The sequence below is a fragment of the Empidonax traillii genome, unplaced genomic scaffold, assembly GCF_003031625.1.
Source record: "Empidonax traillii isolate 1590-97213 ecotype Southwest subspecies unplaced genomic scaffold, ASM303162v1 scaffold937:size346366, whole genome shotgun sequence".
NCBI lineage: Eukaryota > Metazoa > Chordata > Aves > Passeriformes > Tyrannidae > Empidonax > Empidonax traillii.
The window spans coordinates 65,544-81,764 of NW_020956130.1; the positions used below are offsets into that span (position 1 = coordinate 65,544).

Genomic DNA, 16,221 nt, shown 5'->3' on the forward strand with positions numbered 1-16,221 from the left:
CTTGTAGGGGTTGACAGTGACGCAGAAGAGACCCGAGTAGGTCTGCCAGGAAGGGACACAGCACGTTGGCTTCCCCTGGGCCTGGCAGAGCAGTTCCTGCAGCTGCCCAAAGGAAGCTGCTGCTGCCACTTACGTAGATCATCCAGGCTGCGTAACGCTCTTTGAGGTTGTACAGCACAGCGGGTTCGTGGAGGTGGGTCATCATGGCCATGTCCTCGATTTTGTCGTACTTGGGAGGGTTCATGGAGTAGACTTGATCTTCCTTCACGGTCAGGGTCTGTCAGAGGAAGAAGGACATGCATGGGTGTCAGCTTCCCCAGAGTGGGAAGACAATGTTGTCCTTCAATCTTTTTTTATTTTTCACTCACCTCTCCCCCTTCAGTCTTGACAGTGACTTTCCCTGATTCCCTGCTCTGAATTGTCCCTTTCACAAAGGATTCTTTAGGATGAGCCACAAAGACGGATGACTTGGCATCAAAAGGCTTGTTCTGGGCCGCAATTCTCTCCTTCTCTGACTTTCGGAGGTAAGGAGCTGCCTCCCCAAAAACGGCCATCTCAGCATCTCCAGAGGCCATGGCTGCTCTGCTGAGGAAATGTCAGCAGATGACTCTGAGGAGAAACAATGTGGCACTGATTACTTACATTTTTCAAAATTTGGAAAAATGTTATATCCTGTGCCTTGGTTTCTCTTCATACTCTGGGTATTTTAACATGAGATAACTAGAAATTTAGTTTTATTTCAACTCAGAAAATAAGAGGCTTTCATGGGTGTAGTCTTCAAATACTCCTTAATGACCTTTTGCAGAACTGTGGATTTGGTGCTTTAAGAATACTGTGTCTGTAAGACAAGAGTGAATTTGTTGAGGAAGTTTCACTAAGACATCACTACTAGGTGAATTCATTAAAAGGATGAATAATGAAGTAAAACTACTGGAAAACCGTAGTGCAGGTGACCTACAATCTTGGAAAAGATTGAGTCTCTGGGACATTTACCTATTAAATGTAACGGTAATGCAAAGGTAGTGGGAAATTAATGAATGTTGCCAATGAAGGTGTCAACTGAAAAAGAAAAGAAGGGCAGGCTTTGTGACCTTTTAATATTCTGCTCCAATTTAATTTGCTGTAGGCGTTTGTTGTCCCTCACTACAATACCTAAATATTTTCAGCCCCAATATTTTCTGACTTGTGTGAAAGAAAATTCAAGTATTGAAATTGGAATTGCCAAGGTTGTTTTAAGATACCAAATAAATACTTACTGAAAAAAATCCAGGAGCAGATGAGTTCTCAAATGTTAGAAAGAATAAAAAGGTTATTTTTTCAGATGATGTATTAAACATGTAAGTACCTAAATTTAGCCAACTGCATTTGAAAATTATCTAGCTACATTTGCAAAATTTATTCACTTTTTATTCATTAGGTAATAAATACTTTTTTTGTCTGGAGTAAGAAAATGGGTAAGAGAGTACTGGCACTTTGCAAAGGTGGTTAGAAGGTCTGTTTGCTCAGATGATTTAGTAATTAATATATTCTTGTGTAGAATACAGGATTTTGCACTTTTTCCTGCTGTACTTATCTGGTCCCATTCTCCTGATGCCATAGCAAAGATGGGAAAGCAGCACACCTTGATTTCTGTAAGGTCAGTTAAGCAGAAGTGAAGAATGTCCCTGTGAGGGTTTTCTGTTCTGTCATCAGTATTCAGAGGCTTCAAATGCAGCCTTGGACACCCCTCTTTCTACTGCAATCCCACCAGGTTTGCACATTGGGTGAACCAGTGAGCCTGCCAGAAACCCCACCCAAAGGGATCTGTGTCTGCCCTCTAAGAATCAGTAAATCAGGTTCTTACCTCCTGTGACACCAGATGGGTGACCTGCAGGCTGGCAGCTGGTCAGTGCTGTAAAACAGAAATGGCAGTTCCCTCATTGCTGTGCACAGAAATCCAGAGGGAAAACGTGCAGATGCCTTGAGAGCAGGTTTGTAATGGAGTTTCCTCCTGGACACGAGCACTGGAGGCAGCAGGAATGTTGTGGCACACAAGGGCACCATCCCTTCCTGCCAGCCTGTAGATCCCCCTCACTTACCTTGGAGCTTTCCCTGGAGCCAGGGCAGACGTGTGGCGGGGACGTTTTATACGATCTCCTCTGCAGATGCTACAGATGCCTCCTCTTTCTTCGGTCAAAACATTTTTGGCAAACCTTCTTTGGTAAAGCATTGTCTGGCAAACTGAACTAAGGGCATAATTGTCATTTGACATGACTAGATATAATTAGAAAATTTTGATGTCTTACTGGCTATATGAATACAGCTCCTATAAACAATCTCACAAGGGTGTTAAGGAGGGAATCTGGACTAGTCAAAGCACTTAGAGAACTTGGATTCAGGACTTATGGATTCTATTGCTGGCTTTCCCACCGACTCACTGCAGAACCCAGGATGGATTGCTTGGTATGTCTGTCCCAGCTATCCCAGCTGTGCAATAGATAAAACAGGATGTTAGAAGATAAATTAGCATTATTAAAAACCTTTGGCGTTTTTGTTGGTAAAATCCTGAAAGCATAAGTACAGATATAGAAGATCTGAGCAGGATAACAGGCACAGCAGGATGGTCAGCCAAACACTGCAGCAAGGAGAGGCTGGGTCCTACTTGGGCTTTTAAGCTGATGCCTTTGACAGACGTGTGAGGTAGCTTTGGGGATATCAGGAAGAGTGTGCATACACACAGATACACAGGCATGTACATGTGTGCCCCTTTGCACACACTTCAGATTGCAAATAAGTAGAAGATTCTCCAAGAAATATTATTGTGAACCTTGTGAGGGATTATATCTGCTGAGACTTCTGATCTGCAGGTTAATGCCAGTGAGCAAGGGACACTCCCTGCTTTTGCTGACAACTTATTAGTTCATCCAGATATTCCCATGCCTGTAAACCTAGGAAAGGTAACTCTGATTCGGAATACCTTCCACAGGTTTTTTCCCTGCCTACAAGGCCTACAACTGATAGAAAAATCCTCTATTCAGTCATGCCTATACAAATAATTGGACATATGCACAAACACATCATGCAGTCCCAGGTGCTCTCCACGTAATATATCCCCAGCCCAGCTCTTCCATTTCATCACAAATATCTTGCACACTTAGACATTTGAACAGTCCGAAACACCACATTGATATCCTTAACAGACCACTGGGGGTGACAGACATGCCTGTACAATGCTGATGGATGTTGGGGGGAAGTGGATTTGCTGGTAGTGCTGGAGAGACACTGGTCTAGTTTCAGGAATAGGGCACAGTCATGTAAGCTGTTTTAAATCCTGTCACATTTAGGCTGAGGTACTTAATGCCTTCTTTGCCTTAGACATCAACAAAAAGAGCCATTTTCCTCAAGGCAACCAGCCCCCTGAGCTCTTAGACAGGGATAGGGAGCAGAATGGACTCCCTGTGACCCAGGAGCAATTAATGACCTGCTGAGCCACTTAGACAAGTCCACAGAACCAGATGAGATTCACCCAAGGGCACTGAGGGAGGTGGTGGAAGAGCTTGCCCAGCCACTCTCCATCATTTATCATCAGTCCTGGCTCACCAGGGAGGTCCCAGATGACTGGAGGTGCCAATGTGACACCCATCCACGAGAAGTGTTGGAAGGAGGATCTGGGGAACTCCAGGCCTCTCAGCCTGACCAGTGCAGGCAAAGATTGTGATCACACAGCATGTACAGGACCACTATGGGACCAGGCCCAGCCAGCACAGGTTTAGGAAAGGCAGATCCTGCCTGACCAACCTTCTACGACCAGGTGACCTGCTGGGTGGGTGTGGATGTATCTTCCTAGACTTCAGTACTTTGACACCGTGTCCCCCAGCAATCATCTGGAGAAGGTGACAGCCATGGCTTGGGCAGGGCAATTTTCCCTGGGTTAAAAACATGCTGATGGCCAGGCCCAGGGAGTGGTGAATGGAGTTATACCCATCTGGGGCCAGTCCAGTGGGGTTCCCCAGGGCTTACTATTTGACCAGTCCTGTTTAGTATCTTTACCAATGATCTGGATAAAAGTGGATCAAGGGCACCCTCAGCAAGTTTTCTGACGACACCAAGCCAGGTGGGAGTGCTGATCTGCTGGAGGGCAGGAAGGCTCCTGCAGAGGGGTCTGGACAGCCTGGATCAAAGGGTCAAGATCAGCGGGGTGAAGTTCAATAAAGTCAAGTGTCAGGTCCTGCAATTCAGCCACAATTACCCCTCACAGAGCTCCAGGCTGGGAAAGAGAGTCTGGAAAGCTGCTCGCAGGAAAGGACCTGGGAGTGCTGCTCAACAGCCACTGAACAAAAGCCAGCAGGTGCCAGGTGGGCAAGAAGGCCAATGTCATCCTGGCCTGTATCAGAAATACTGTGGCCAGTATTTCTGGAGCAGGGAAGTGACAGTGCTGGGCCCTGGTGAGGCCACAGCTCAATGCTGCATCCATTTCTGGGCCCCTCACGGCAAGAAAGACATTGAGGGGCTGGAGGATGTCCAGGGAAGGAAACAGAGCTGGAGAAGGGTTTGGATCAGCTGGAGCAGCTGAGGGAGCTGGGGGACTCAGTCTGGAGAAAAGGAGGCTCAGGGGGAATCCTCTCACTCTCGGCAACTCCCTGACAGGAGATTAGGGCCAGGTAGGGGTCAGGCTCTGCTCCCAAGGAATGAGGGACAAGACAAGAGGAAATGGCCCCCAGGCTGTGTCATTTAAGTTTTGGGAAGGTTTAGGTTGGACATCAGGAAGAATTTCTCCACTGAAAGGGCTGTCAGGCCTTGGAAGGGGCTGTCCAGATAGGTGGTGGAGTTCCCATCCCTGGAGGTGTTCAAGAAACACTGGATGTGGCACTCAGTGCTCTGGTCTAGTTGACAAGATAGGGATTGGTCACAGGTTGGACTTGATGATCTTGAAGGTCTTTTCCAACATAAAAAATTCTATGACTCTATTATTTTATATGGACAGTCCAACTGAGAGTGCTGGGCTAGATCATCTTACTTTGGGGACTGAAAATCGTTGCCTTTCCAGTGGCTGATGACAAAGCTGTGTACTCAGAGAGCACTTCTGGGTTTTGCTGTGGTGCTGTGCAGGATGTGGACCCATCCTTGTCACAGGAGTGCAGCACATGGCCAGGCAGCTCTGGTCTGAGGGAAGGTCTGGTTTGAATGCGAAGCGCTCAGTGAGTTGAGGTGTCTTCAGATGTTGACAATCACTCAGCAGTTCTTTGAATTTAGTGCCAGTAAGTCCCCATAAGTCAGCATTTGAAACATAAAGTCTTTTTTTGAAAATGGGCCAAATCTCAGGAAAGGGTTATGAAACAGGACATGACAATGAAGGAGATGCTTTAATCAAGATGGCTTTTGAATATCTCCAAAGATGGAGATTTCACAACAGCTCTAAACCTGTGCCAGGGCTCAGTCACCTACACAGGAAAAGTGTTTCCCAGTTTTCGTAGGGAACCTCCTGTGTGTCAGATGGGGCCCATTGCTTCTTGTCTTGTCACTGAGCACCACTGAAAAGAGCCTTATTCCATCCTCTGTGCACTTTCTCCTCAGGTATTTATGTTCATGGATGAGATTCACCTGAGCCTTCTCTTCTCCAGGCTGAACAGTCTCAGCTCTCTCAGCCTTTCCTTAAGAGAGAGATGCTCCAGTCACTCATTCATCTTGCTGGCCCTTTGCTAGACTCTCTCCAGTAGCCCTGTATCTCTCTTATACTGGGGAGCCCAGCCCTGGACATAGCACTCCAGGTGTGGCCTCAGTGCTGATCAAGGGCAAGGATCACCTCCCTCTATCTGCTGGCAACACTCCTGATGAGGCTAGAACACTGTTCACCTTCTTCAGGTGACATGAAGGACGTGAACATGGTTTATGTTCAACTTCATGTCCCACAGGACCTCCAAGTCCTTTTCTGCAAAGCTGCTTTCCAGCTGGTCAGCACCCAGCACATGCTGGTGCCTGCGGCTGTTCCTCTCCAGATTCAGGGCTTTGCACTTGTTTTGCATTATTGGAGCCCAGACTGACCTCAGGCCTCACCAGTCCTCAGCTGCACACTATCCTTAACAGGGAAAACAGTATTAAATGGCCCTCAGCTATTGTAGAATCACAAAGACTCAAATCTTTACTGCTGTGTTTACCTGTCTTGCTAACTGAGTTAACTAAATCACGTGTGGGTTTCCAGCTAAAGACTCTTTGTGACATTAAAGTAAAGCAACTAAAGTGCACAGGTGCCTCTCCATTCCCCAGTAACTCCACACTTTGCGTACAAACAGGATGAGGTGCCTGTACATTCAATAGAATATCCATGGAGACAAGAATATATATGATGTTTTAGAGACCAAACCATTTGCCACCTACTTAAGAGACTTGGCCTTCACTGTCTCAAATATTGGACTATCCAGTGGCAGGAAGCCAGTCTCTGATCCTTGGAGAAGAATCTGGATGTAAGGACTACAACCCAGCAGGACCCAGTTCTAACAGTGGCTCTGGCCCACTGACTGAAGCTGTTCTCAATATCGTGCCACAACAGCTATGTGGAAATAGGCAGCCTGAGGGCTTGTGATCCTGTTCAGTAGGAGGACCATTATCTCAAGGGAGTGAATCTGGCAGCTCTCCTATCATCAGAAAGAATCAGCACAACTTGGCACAAAGAAATGACAGCTGTAAACCTAATCCACTGAAATGGAAGGAACAGGTTCCCTGTCCCCAGAGTCAACAGGGAAGAAACTCTCTGCCAATCTGTTCTGCCTGGTCCCATCTAACCCTGTATCAAATGTGGCAGGAGGTTCTACTTTGGCCAAGGGTTTCTGTGGGCATGTGCAAATAGTGTGACTATGTATGCTGGCTGAAATTCAGAGGCTATTGTTACTGTGGATCCCTGACTGAAATTCCTGTGCCCATCACAGGTATTGACTTATGTCTCCATTAGTATCCCTGTAGGAGTACCTCAGGACCAGTATAAACCCCAGCATTAACGGAATATGATTATAGGAATGTTGGCTTTGCTTGGTGTCTTGGAGTGAAATCCCTGCAAGGAGCTTGGTATTAATCATTTGAGGATTGAAGGATTACTGAAATTTAGCAAAATTCTCCAGAATGGTGCATGTGGAAATGTAGCTGTAGCAAAGAATAATTTGCATACCAAGTTCAGCTAAAATTACATGCTTTACATTAAATAGCACTGCCTCCCCCACCAGCAACATTGCTAGATGACATCAAGTGTGTTGCTCCCCTGTCTGTCAGTTGCACTTCAATGCAAAACCAATCCTGGTGCCAGAGACCAGCTGGGATGGTGGGGCCTGACTGAATTCAGTGTTAAAATTCAGTGTTAAATAGTCCAGTGCCATTCAAATTGAATAGCAAGGCTATTCTAGCAACTCCTCTGGAAGAAACAGCATTAGACAATCTTTCAGACAGTCATAAAAAGAAGAGAAAATGTTAAAACATTGACTACTTTCACTTGAAAGCTCTAAATTCAGATGCCATTTTCTTTTTTCCTCATTGGCATTAACTAAATAAAACACAGAAAACAAGAACTTTTCTTTCAGTGTTTTCAGTTGATGTTTTAAAATATCTGTTTGAAGGAAATCAGAGCTAAAGCAATGGCAGATGTAAGAGCATGTGTTGTGAACACAGATAGTACATGAACTCTCAGTGAATGTTTAGACAGGAAAGACACAGGAATAAGTTTGTGGAGGCTGAAAGAGGAGGCAGAAGAAAGTGCAAAAAAGGTTGGGCAAATGACCCAGCATTCAGCATTGTAGTGTAGGGCATAAAGTAGGACATAAAGCTCACTAAAAGTGAAGTGTTTGGTCAGCTGTCATGATCAACTCTGGAGAGCAGTCTAAGCTCCTGAGCATCTGCCTTGGATTTGGTTTAATTTACACAGCTCCCCTCTCTCACTCAGGTATCATTTATATGACACTGGGATAGTGATTTTTACAAAAAAGGAATCTCTAATCTGAAATGGATGATCCAGATTTCACTATGGTTTAACTCTATAGATCCCAAAAGTTACATCAGGGAAAACTTTGCCATGTTTCTTATATCCAGGCACATCAGGGAGAAATCTGTCCAGGGAGGAATCTGTTGAAAGAAGTGCAAGTGCCTCAATGCAAAAAAAGAATGCAATGTTTCCTTGGGGGCCATTAATTTTCTGTCAATCCTATTTCCATCTCTACAGGCCTTGACTTCACTGGGACCAGAAGCAAACCACGGCACAGATAAAAGGGAAGCAGCAGGATGAAACCCATCTCTGGATACAGACCGTCCTGCACAGCAATGTGGTGTCAGCAGGGCACACATTCCCCTGGAGGACAAAGTCATGCTGAAAATAGATCCTTCTTGAGACAATTATCAGGCAGCTGCTCCCTCTCTGCCAGCCCTGGGGATGTGAGTTTTCTTCTTCCCATCCCAGTTGTTGGCTGAGAGACGGGCAGGGAGAAGGCACTTTTAGGTAGGCAGCAGCCAGGCTGGACAGGGGGAGGGAAGTACCTGCAGATGCTGTGTGTTGTCTGGTGGGAACCTCCCTCTCCTGCCTGTTCAGAGTCATCAAGCTCATGAACTGGAAACACAAGAATATGCCTGTATGGCAAGAGGTTTTGCAGTCGGAAAAGGAATCTTTTCTTGCTGATCCAAAATCTTTAATCATGGGAGCTACTCTCAAGCCCTCTGCTTTGTGCTCCCCTAACTAGGACAGAGGGCCCTCCAAGAGGAAGGATGTTGGTGGATATGAATATGAGTGCTCTCACTGCAAACAGTCACAGAATATTCTGAGTGGGAAGTTCTTAAGTGAATAGCCCATACAGAGATCAAATACAACCTTGGTATTATTACCACCATGTTCTAGCCAAAACCTGGGAGAACCAAGTACTGTGTCGTGCCTGAAGTGTGGCCAGTGGATTGTAGGAAGCTATCATCCCCTCTGTTTGACTCTGCTGAGTACTCTTATGAAATGATTTGTCCAGTTTTAGGTTCCCCATTTGCAAAGGGAGGTGAACTAAAAGGAGAGTCGAGCAGGTGGCTGGCAAGATGAGCAAGGGTCTGGAAAACTTGTACTGTGAAGAGAGTGTGGTTAGTATGAGGGGAAAAAGGGTAATGTACATGAGGGGCAACTACAAAGACAGCGTGCCAAGCTTTTTCATGAGCAGCAGACAATTTAACAAGGGGCAATAACCACAAATTGTTGCTTGAAAATCTCCACTTAGACACTTGGAAGATTCTCACACATTAGGAAAATTCTCACTTAGACAATAGGAAAACTCTTGACTATTGAGCAACGGAGAAATGGCACAGGTTACCCACAGAGCTTGTGGAGCCTCCATCTGAAAAGCTTGGCTCGCCAAAGCTGTGACTAATTGGACCAACACCTGCAATAGATGTGCTTGAAGTGGGAGACTGAACAAAAGACCTCCAGATGGTCTGTCACAACAGAAGCTCTGTGGCTTTAATGTAGAGGTTTCCTCATCCATCCAAAGCAGTGGACAACTGGGCATGTCTTTGATTCCGCTGCTTTGTTGGAGACAGTTAATTTCATGCAACTTGCCAAAGCAAATCCCTCCAGACCACCAGTCCTATAATACTGCTTCTTAAGTGCATCATCTGGAAACATCCTCAGCAGCTGGAGGCTTTATTTGCTTTCAGTCCTTGAAGAGCAGCATGACATGCAGGCAGAGTCAGAGAGCTGTGGAGCTCCCTGGGGCAGAAAATGCATCCCAGCACATCAAGAGTTCCACCACATGAAGAGCAGCAGGGCAGGCAGAGAATAGGAGTGTTCTCTTGCTACCACAGGCTGGACACATTCACAGTGGTAATTGCTGATAAGCATTTCCCCAGCCCACCACAGGGCTTTAGGGATCTGGTACAAACATTTTTTTCATTCTAAGTCACCAGGTACCATTTGTCAGAAAATATGGGTATGATACAGTGAGCAGCAGCTAACATACCCTCTGTGGGGTATTTCTGACCATAACATAATATTGAAGGAAGTAAGATTACAAGATGTCCCTGCCCATGTCAGGGGGATTGGACTAGATGGGCTTTAAAGGTCCCTTCAACCCAAACCCTTCTGTGATCTGTGTGATCCTGTGAATGGCAGACTCTTACACCCAAGACATTTGTCATCATCCCAATCTCCCCAGACACCCACCCTCTGCATGATGCTCCACACAGGTGGTGAAGCCTTCTAGAGCACAAACCATCTCAAGCTGGTGAAAAATGTCATGTGACTGGACTAAAACCCAAATAATTTACACACAGGAAATTTTAACAAAAAGAATGTATTCTCTCAATGAGAGACAGAAGCACAAGCACATTCCTACTATCTCTATATGAAGCCTAAGCCTTTTGCCTTCTCAGGTCTCAGTCATCTACTTATCCCCCCCACGTGGACCCTGTAATGCTCATGGGATACAGCAGACACCCCCTTCAACAGGGATCCCCTTGCACACCCCGCTAGTGAGCCCTGGGGGGCTGGAGAGAGCTCAGAGCTGCTCAGTTCTGCTCCAGCAGGAAACCTCCTGCTGTGGGTCGATGTTCTGGAGAGCTGGCTCAGGTGCCCACACAGACTGCAGTGTCTCCTGTGCCTGGGGCCACTTCAGCTCCTCCTCAGGTGATTGGGGTCCCTAATGGCCTGACCAGGAACTGAGAGGCGCTCAGAGCCACGGCAGGCACCAGGAATGTCTGCATGGATGTGCTGCTCCTCTGAGCACACATTACAGCTCAGGTGAAAGGAGGTCAGCCCTGCATGTGGTAGGTCCCTACTGGTGAATACTCCGCCCTACTTCAACTCAATCAGCGTGCTCAGTGACTGCTCCTCATTAACCACAGTAGATATTCCATAACATGGAATTTATATACATCTGTTCATTGTTTACAGACACGTCAATGCTTGATGTGTTATCAGCTGTCTCTTAATGCTGTCACACAGGAGACAGACTTGGTGACAAACAGCTGTGCTTGGACACCTTTCTGAAGGTGGGTTCCTCCCATTTATAGCGACTGAGTATGACCCAGTGTTGAGAAACTCAAAGATTTTTGTTCATTTGCTGCACCTGTTATTTTCAGAGGAATTAGCATATATTCCCTCCAAATCTCCAGAGGAAGAACATTCTGCCTCGTCACTAGTATGAAAGAAATGGTTTGTACAGCAAACCACAAACACCGGTTTTGCTCTCTTTGCCAAAATACAGGTGGGTGTTATAGCACTGGGATGCTTCCTAATTAAAGACACTGTGATGCTGCTTCTCCCTTGCACTGCTCTCTGTTATCAGAAGATAGAAGATAGGGGTGAAGAAAGATGTGAAGAAAGGGTTTTTTCAGGAGTTTTGATCCAAGCATTGGGACCAGCCTGTTCACAGAGAGAGAGGTGGAAAGTGGCTGAACTTGAACAGGTAAGTGTAGGAAGATCACTGACTTTCCAGGCTTGCAGCTGGTGGGATAGATGGGGAAAAGCTGTGGCTGTGGTTTCTGGGAGCAGCTATTTAGCACTGCCCACTGCTTGGATGCCTTCCCACAACAGGGATCCTGCCTTGCAGAACACGGGCACAGGCAAAGCCATTTTGCTGTGGCCATTATGTGATTATTATCTCCTGCTCACTAGATGCTTGGTGAAAATCCCATTTCACTTTGCCTGTACTGTTTATAATATTATGTAAGAATACCATCTCCCCACCTGGTTGTTCTTTTCCCAGCTTGACTGCCCAGCGCTCCCATCAACTTTGTCTTTACTCTCTGTACCCTTCCTAACTGCACAGGCCAAATCTGCAGGCAGCAGGTGGTCTGTGGGCCTGGTACAATGATTTTTGGTTTGTTCTCAGTTTGTCCTGATAATTCCTGATACTCCTCTTGCCTTCTGTGGTCACCAGTGAGCACTGACCTGACATTTGGAGCAACTATTCACTATTCTTGTAGCCTTCCTATCTCCTAATCCTGGTCCTCCTTTCAGAGACTGTGGACAGAGAAGCTGAAGTTCTGTTTCAACTGCAAAAAGGGTATTTCTGACTGATGATTATACAGTCTGCCTCACAAGGACAACATCTTTCTCAGTGCCTTTCACCAAAATGATAGTGAATGAGACTCTAGAGTAGCACAACCCATGTAACACAGCAGTGGGGAGAGGTAAAGCAGCAAACTTTTATTTGGGTGAGAACTCTTCACTGAGTGTCAGAGTCATGCTGTTACTCAGACTGCTCATGTTCCCTGTAAACACCAGCAGAAGAGCTGGCCAAGGAGGTGACATTCAGGATGCCCTTTCTTGTCACCCACCAAAGCAGCTGAGGAGCTCCTGTTACAGAGCAGGGGAGTGGGGTGGGCAGGCTAAGACGCCTCTGGGTAAGATAAAGAAAAAAGAGAGCAAGTGGCGAAAGGGGGAGGGAAGGAAAATCAGGATTAAGTGCATAATATTAGCACTAGCAGCAACTGTATCCTAAAAAAGACAGTGATGAGGTGATATCTTCCTCTGCTGGCACTCATCTGTGACAGATGCACAAATCCCACTTCTGGGCAAATTTCAGTGCTGTAAATGGAAATATATTGGTATGGAATTTCTATAAATCTGATAACTTTTAAAATTAGACTTTTCAAGATTAAGACAGCCCAGTGGATTTTCTGAGTGATGGAGTCACTGCAGTGAAGTTTCCAACAGGATACATAGCAGCATCTTCTAGTGACATTTTCTGAACTGACTTTTTATGTTGCAGAAAAGTTCCTTTGGCATCCTTAGGAAATTTATCAACAGTCTCACTATTTTATGTCGGCAAACAGATTCCCTTGGGGGCGAGGCTAAACATTTTCTTAATTGCTGTCTGCAGCCATCTGAGATGCCAGGGAAAGGATACAAGTCCCTGCTGCTCCTGAAGGGCAAATCATTGTGCAAAGCAGAACAGCCCCAGCAGAAGACAATTATAACAATGTGACACCAGACAGCCCACAAAACTGGTGTGTTTGACATCTCAATCAGAACTGTGGCCTGAGAAAATACATGTTAAATCTTCCACAGCTCAAGATGTTGTGCCAACTTCAGCACTGCTTTGCTGAGAAACACAGGTGTATATTGTCTTCCAGATCAGTCCCTCAGGTCCCCCGAGTGCCTGCTGCTCCCTGACCAATGTCTTCAGGTGAACAGTACCTGTCATGGTGCCTCAGAGGGTCTCTCCACAGCCTCGTGACATGACTCCCTACTGCTTTTGCCTTTCACATTGGGTAACTTTGGGCATTCTCTGTCTGGGCTCTGATCCCAAAGTTTTCATATGTGCTGGCCTCTGTTTCCCCAGCAGTCCTGTGGTGGCATCAGGGCTGTGCTGCTGGCACTGGGGGGAGGGTGATGGGGTTGTGGGGCCAGTAAGATCACAGCTGTGACACCCTAACAGCCAGGACCACATGGTCCTAGGACAAGGGGGAATTGCTTCAAACTGAAAGACGATAGATTTAGATTAGATCTGAGAATCATAGAATCAGATGGGTTGGAAAGGACCTCTGAGATGATCAAGTCCAACCCTTGATCCAACACCACTGCAGTTACTAGACCATGGCACTGATGCCACATCCAGTGAGAATCCACCACCTCCCTGGGCAGCCCATTCCAGTGTCTGATCACTCTCTCTGTAAAGAATTTCTTCCTAGTATCCAACCAAAACTTCCCCTGGCAGAGCTTGAGGCTGAGCCCTCTTGTCTTACTGAGAGCTGCCTGGGAGAAGAGACTAACCCCACCTGGCTATAACCTCCTGTCAGGGAGTTGTAGAGAGTGATGAGGTCTCTCCCCTGAGCCTTCTCTTCTCCAGACTAAACAACCCCAGCTCCCTCAGCCTCTCCTCATAGGACTTGTGTTCAAGTCCCTTCACCAGCCTCGTTGCTCTTTTCTGGACCTGCTAAAGCACCTCAATATCCTTCTTGCAAAGAAACTCCTCTCTGTGAGGCCCTGGCACAGGTTGCCCAGAGAAGCTGTGGCTGCCCCTGGGTCCCTGGAAGTGTCCAAGGCCAGGTTGGACAGGGCTTGGAGCAACCTGGGCTGGTGGAAGGTGTCCCTGTCCATGGCAGGGGGCTGGAACTGAATGACTTTTAAGGTCCCTTCCAAATCAAACCATTGTAGATTCTATGATTCCTCCTCTCCTGGGGCTCCTGACATGAGTTTACAGTGTGAACTGATAAATTTTCCTTTACCAACAAAGAGTTTCTGAAGAGGGATGTTTTCAATCATTTTCTCCACTACAACTGGAACGCTGCATTTAAGCTCTCTGGCTGTCCACGTGAGACAGCAGCTCTATATGAGCCAATTAGCTGCATCTATTTAAAACATTTTTTCAGAGATGATCATTTATAGCCACTCTGGACTAAAGTTTTTCTCAAGACCTTTGCACAAGCCCTTATCAGGTGACAGGCAGCCTCGCTCCACAGAGCGTCAATGCAAAATGATCCTCATTCCCCATAAAGCAGTGAGGAATTCATCTTCCTTAAATCAGTGTCCCTCTTTGATCCTCATAATCCAGCAGACTTCATAGCAGTTGCTGTCAGAGGTGATTTTGCTCCCAGCCTCTGCTCCTCCTGCATGCACCCTCCCCCAGCTCAGAACAGTTCATTCGTTCCTTTCCCCATTATGGATCTGCCCCATCCTCCCAGGATGGGCAGGAGCAGCTCTCACCACTGAGAGACACTTGGCTTCTGCTCCAAGCTCCTCCTCCACTTCGAGGTTGTTTGGGTTTTTTTCTGGGATGATTCTTCATAAAACATATGCCTGGGTGGTGGCCACAGGCTGGGCTCACACGGAGGGACAAGCCAGGTCCCTGTGGGGTGGGCCACAGCAGCAGCTCAAAACTGGGGCCACTCTGCACCCCCCCCTCATCCACTTATCCTCTGTCAGTGAGAACAGCAGCTCCTGGGGCTGCTGGACCCCAGCTCAGGCTGCCTGGGGAGCAGGCTGTGGCAGCTGAGGTTGAGCCATGTTTTGGGGCTTCCAGACTCCAGCCAGGATCTCTCAGTAGTCCCTGAGTTCTTCAGCCCTCTAGGAAGGTCTGTATTTTCACTCCCTCCTCCCAGTACAGCTTGTGTAACCGGACTGGGGAAATGCTGCCTGGGGATGAGCTCTGCTCTGCTCAGCCCTGTGGGCAGGAGGGACGATCCATGTGCCACCTCAGCCGTAAGGAAACAACAGACTGCTTCCCTTTGCAGGAGAAACACAGTAAATCATTTCTTCAAAACTAAAACTAAGCTTTATAAAGCACTTAAGATGTGCCATACGAGTTAGTCATTTGCAGATTATCATTGTAGGGTTTACCAGCAGTTTTCCGTCAGGTTTCTCCTGAACTTCCTTCCCCAAACCTGATGCTGAGTTGTCATTTCTTCCACCCCCACATCCTCTACCGTCTTGCACCTATTTCTTTTCCTCACACACATCCATCTTGTTTTCCTCCTCCCAGACACTCTCTGCACTCTCCAGCATGGTTTCAACTTCCCCTCAGCACTGTGGTTACTCTTCCACACTCTCTCACTTAGCAGCTCATCACTTTTTTTTCTGCAACAAGAGTCACAAAACATCAAGTTCAGCTGCCCACACATAATGCACAGGGGTCCAGCTCTACTGATCTCCATGTGCTCAACAGGCTGCTCCTCCTCCACTTCACTGAGAGAGGGGACAAGACTTTCTGCAACGCTGCTGTTCCTGGAGCAGGCTTGGAGCAAGCCCTGACTCTGCCTTCCTCACCAGGGAAGGGATTCATAGGTTGGGGCCTCTTGCTGATCAGCAGAGCAAAACATGAGCTTTCAGGGACTTTTGTGTTAATTTGTGAGTTCACAAGAGAGCAGGTGGCCCTATCCACCACAACTGAGCCCCAGCTGAGTGGTGGAAGTACCTGGGCAGCTGTTGTGTTCATGGGGCACAGCAGGTCCCAGGAGGGATGGAGAGCGCCCAGGTGCTGGCTCGGCACAGCACCCTGCTCGGCCTCCAAAGGGGCCACTCTGCATTCAGCTCTGACCAGGGAGAGCACGCTCGGGCCCCAGTCTGACGTTTAACCTTTCAGCTGGGAATGGAGCTGTGCTGGAGCAAGTCTGCCTGGGGTAAGAATAGCACCTGCTGTCTTGGGACACAGCACAGTTGTCCAGCTCCTCCACGGCAGCATGTGGCACTGAGACACAGAAGGCAGCCTACCCTCCCAGGAATGTCTCAGGCACTATTAGTGGAAGTGAATCATCCCCCCAGACAGGCACGACCCTGAGCAGGAGTCTTAGGAGAGC

General features: G+C 47.1%; 1 protein-coding gene and 1 long non-coding RNA gene across 2 annotated transcripts in view; one reads left to right on the plus strand and one right to left on the minus strand.

The window, feature by feature from the left end:
• Positions 1 to 590, minus strand: part of LOC114067591 (myosin-1B-like) — a 32,320-nt gene extending 31,730 nt beyond the window's left edge. Inside the window, exons 1-3 of the mRNA XM_027903147.1 lie at positions 369 to 590; positions 134 to 277; positions 6 to 42 (exon numbers count right to left, since the gene is read on the minus strand). Coding sequence (XP_027758948.1) covers positions 6 to 42; positions 134 to 277; positions 369 to 575 — 388 coding nt within the window. The 5' untranslated portion in view covers positions 576 to 590. The remainder of the gene's footprint in view (positions 1 to 5; positions 43 to 133; positions 278 to 368) is intronic.
• An 8,194-nt stretch (positions 591 to 8,784) lies between these two features.
• LOC114067606 overlaps positions 8,785 to 16,221 on the plus strand; it is a 29,068-nt gene continuing 21,631 nt past the window's right edge. Inside the window, exon 1 of the long non-coding RNA XR_003573425.1 lies at positions 8,785 to 9,475. This is a non-coding gene — a long non-coding RNA (uncharacterized LOC114067606). The remainder of the gene's footprint in view (positions 9,476 to 16,221) is intronic.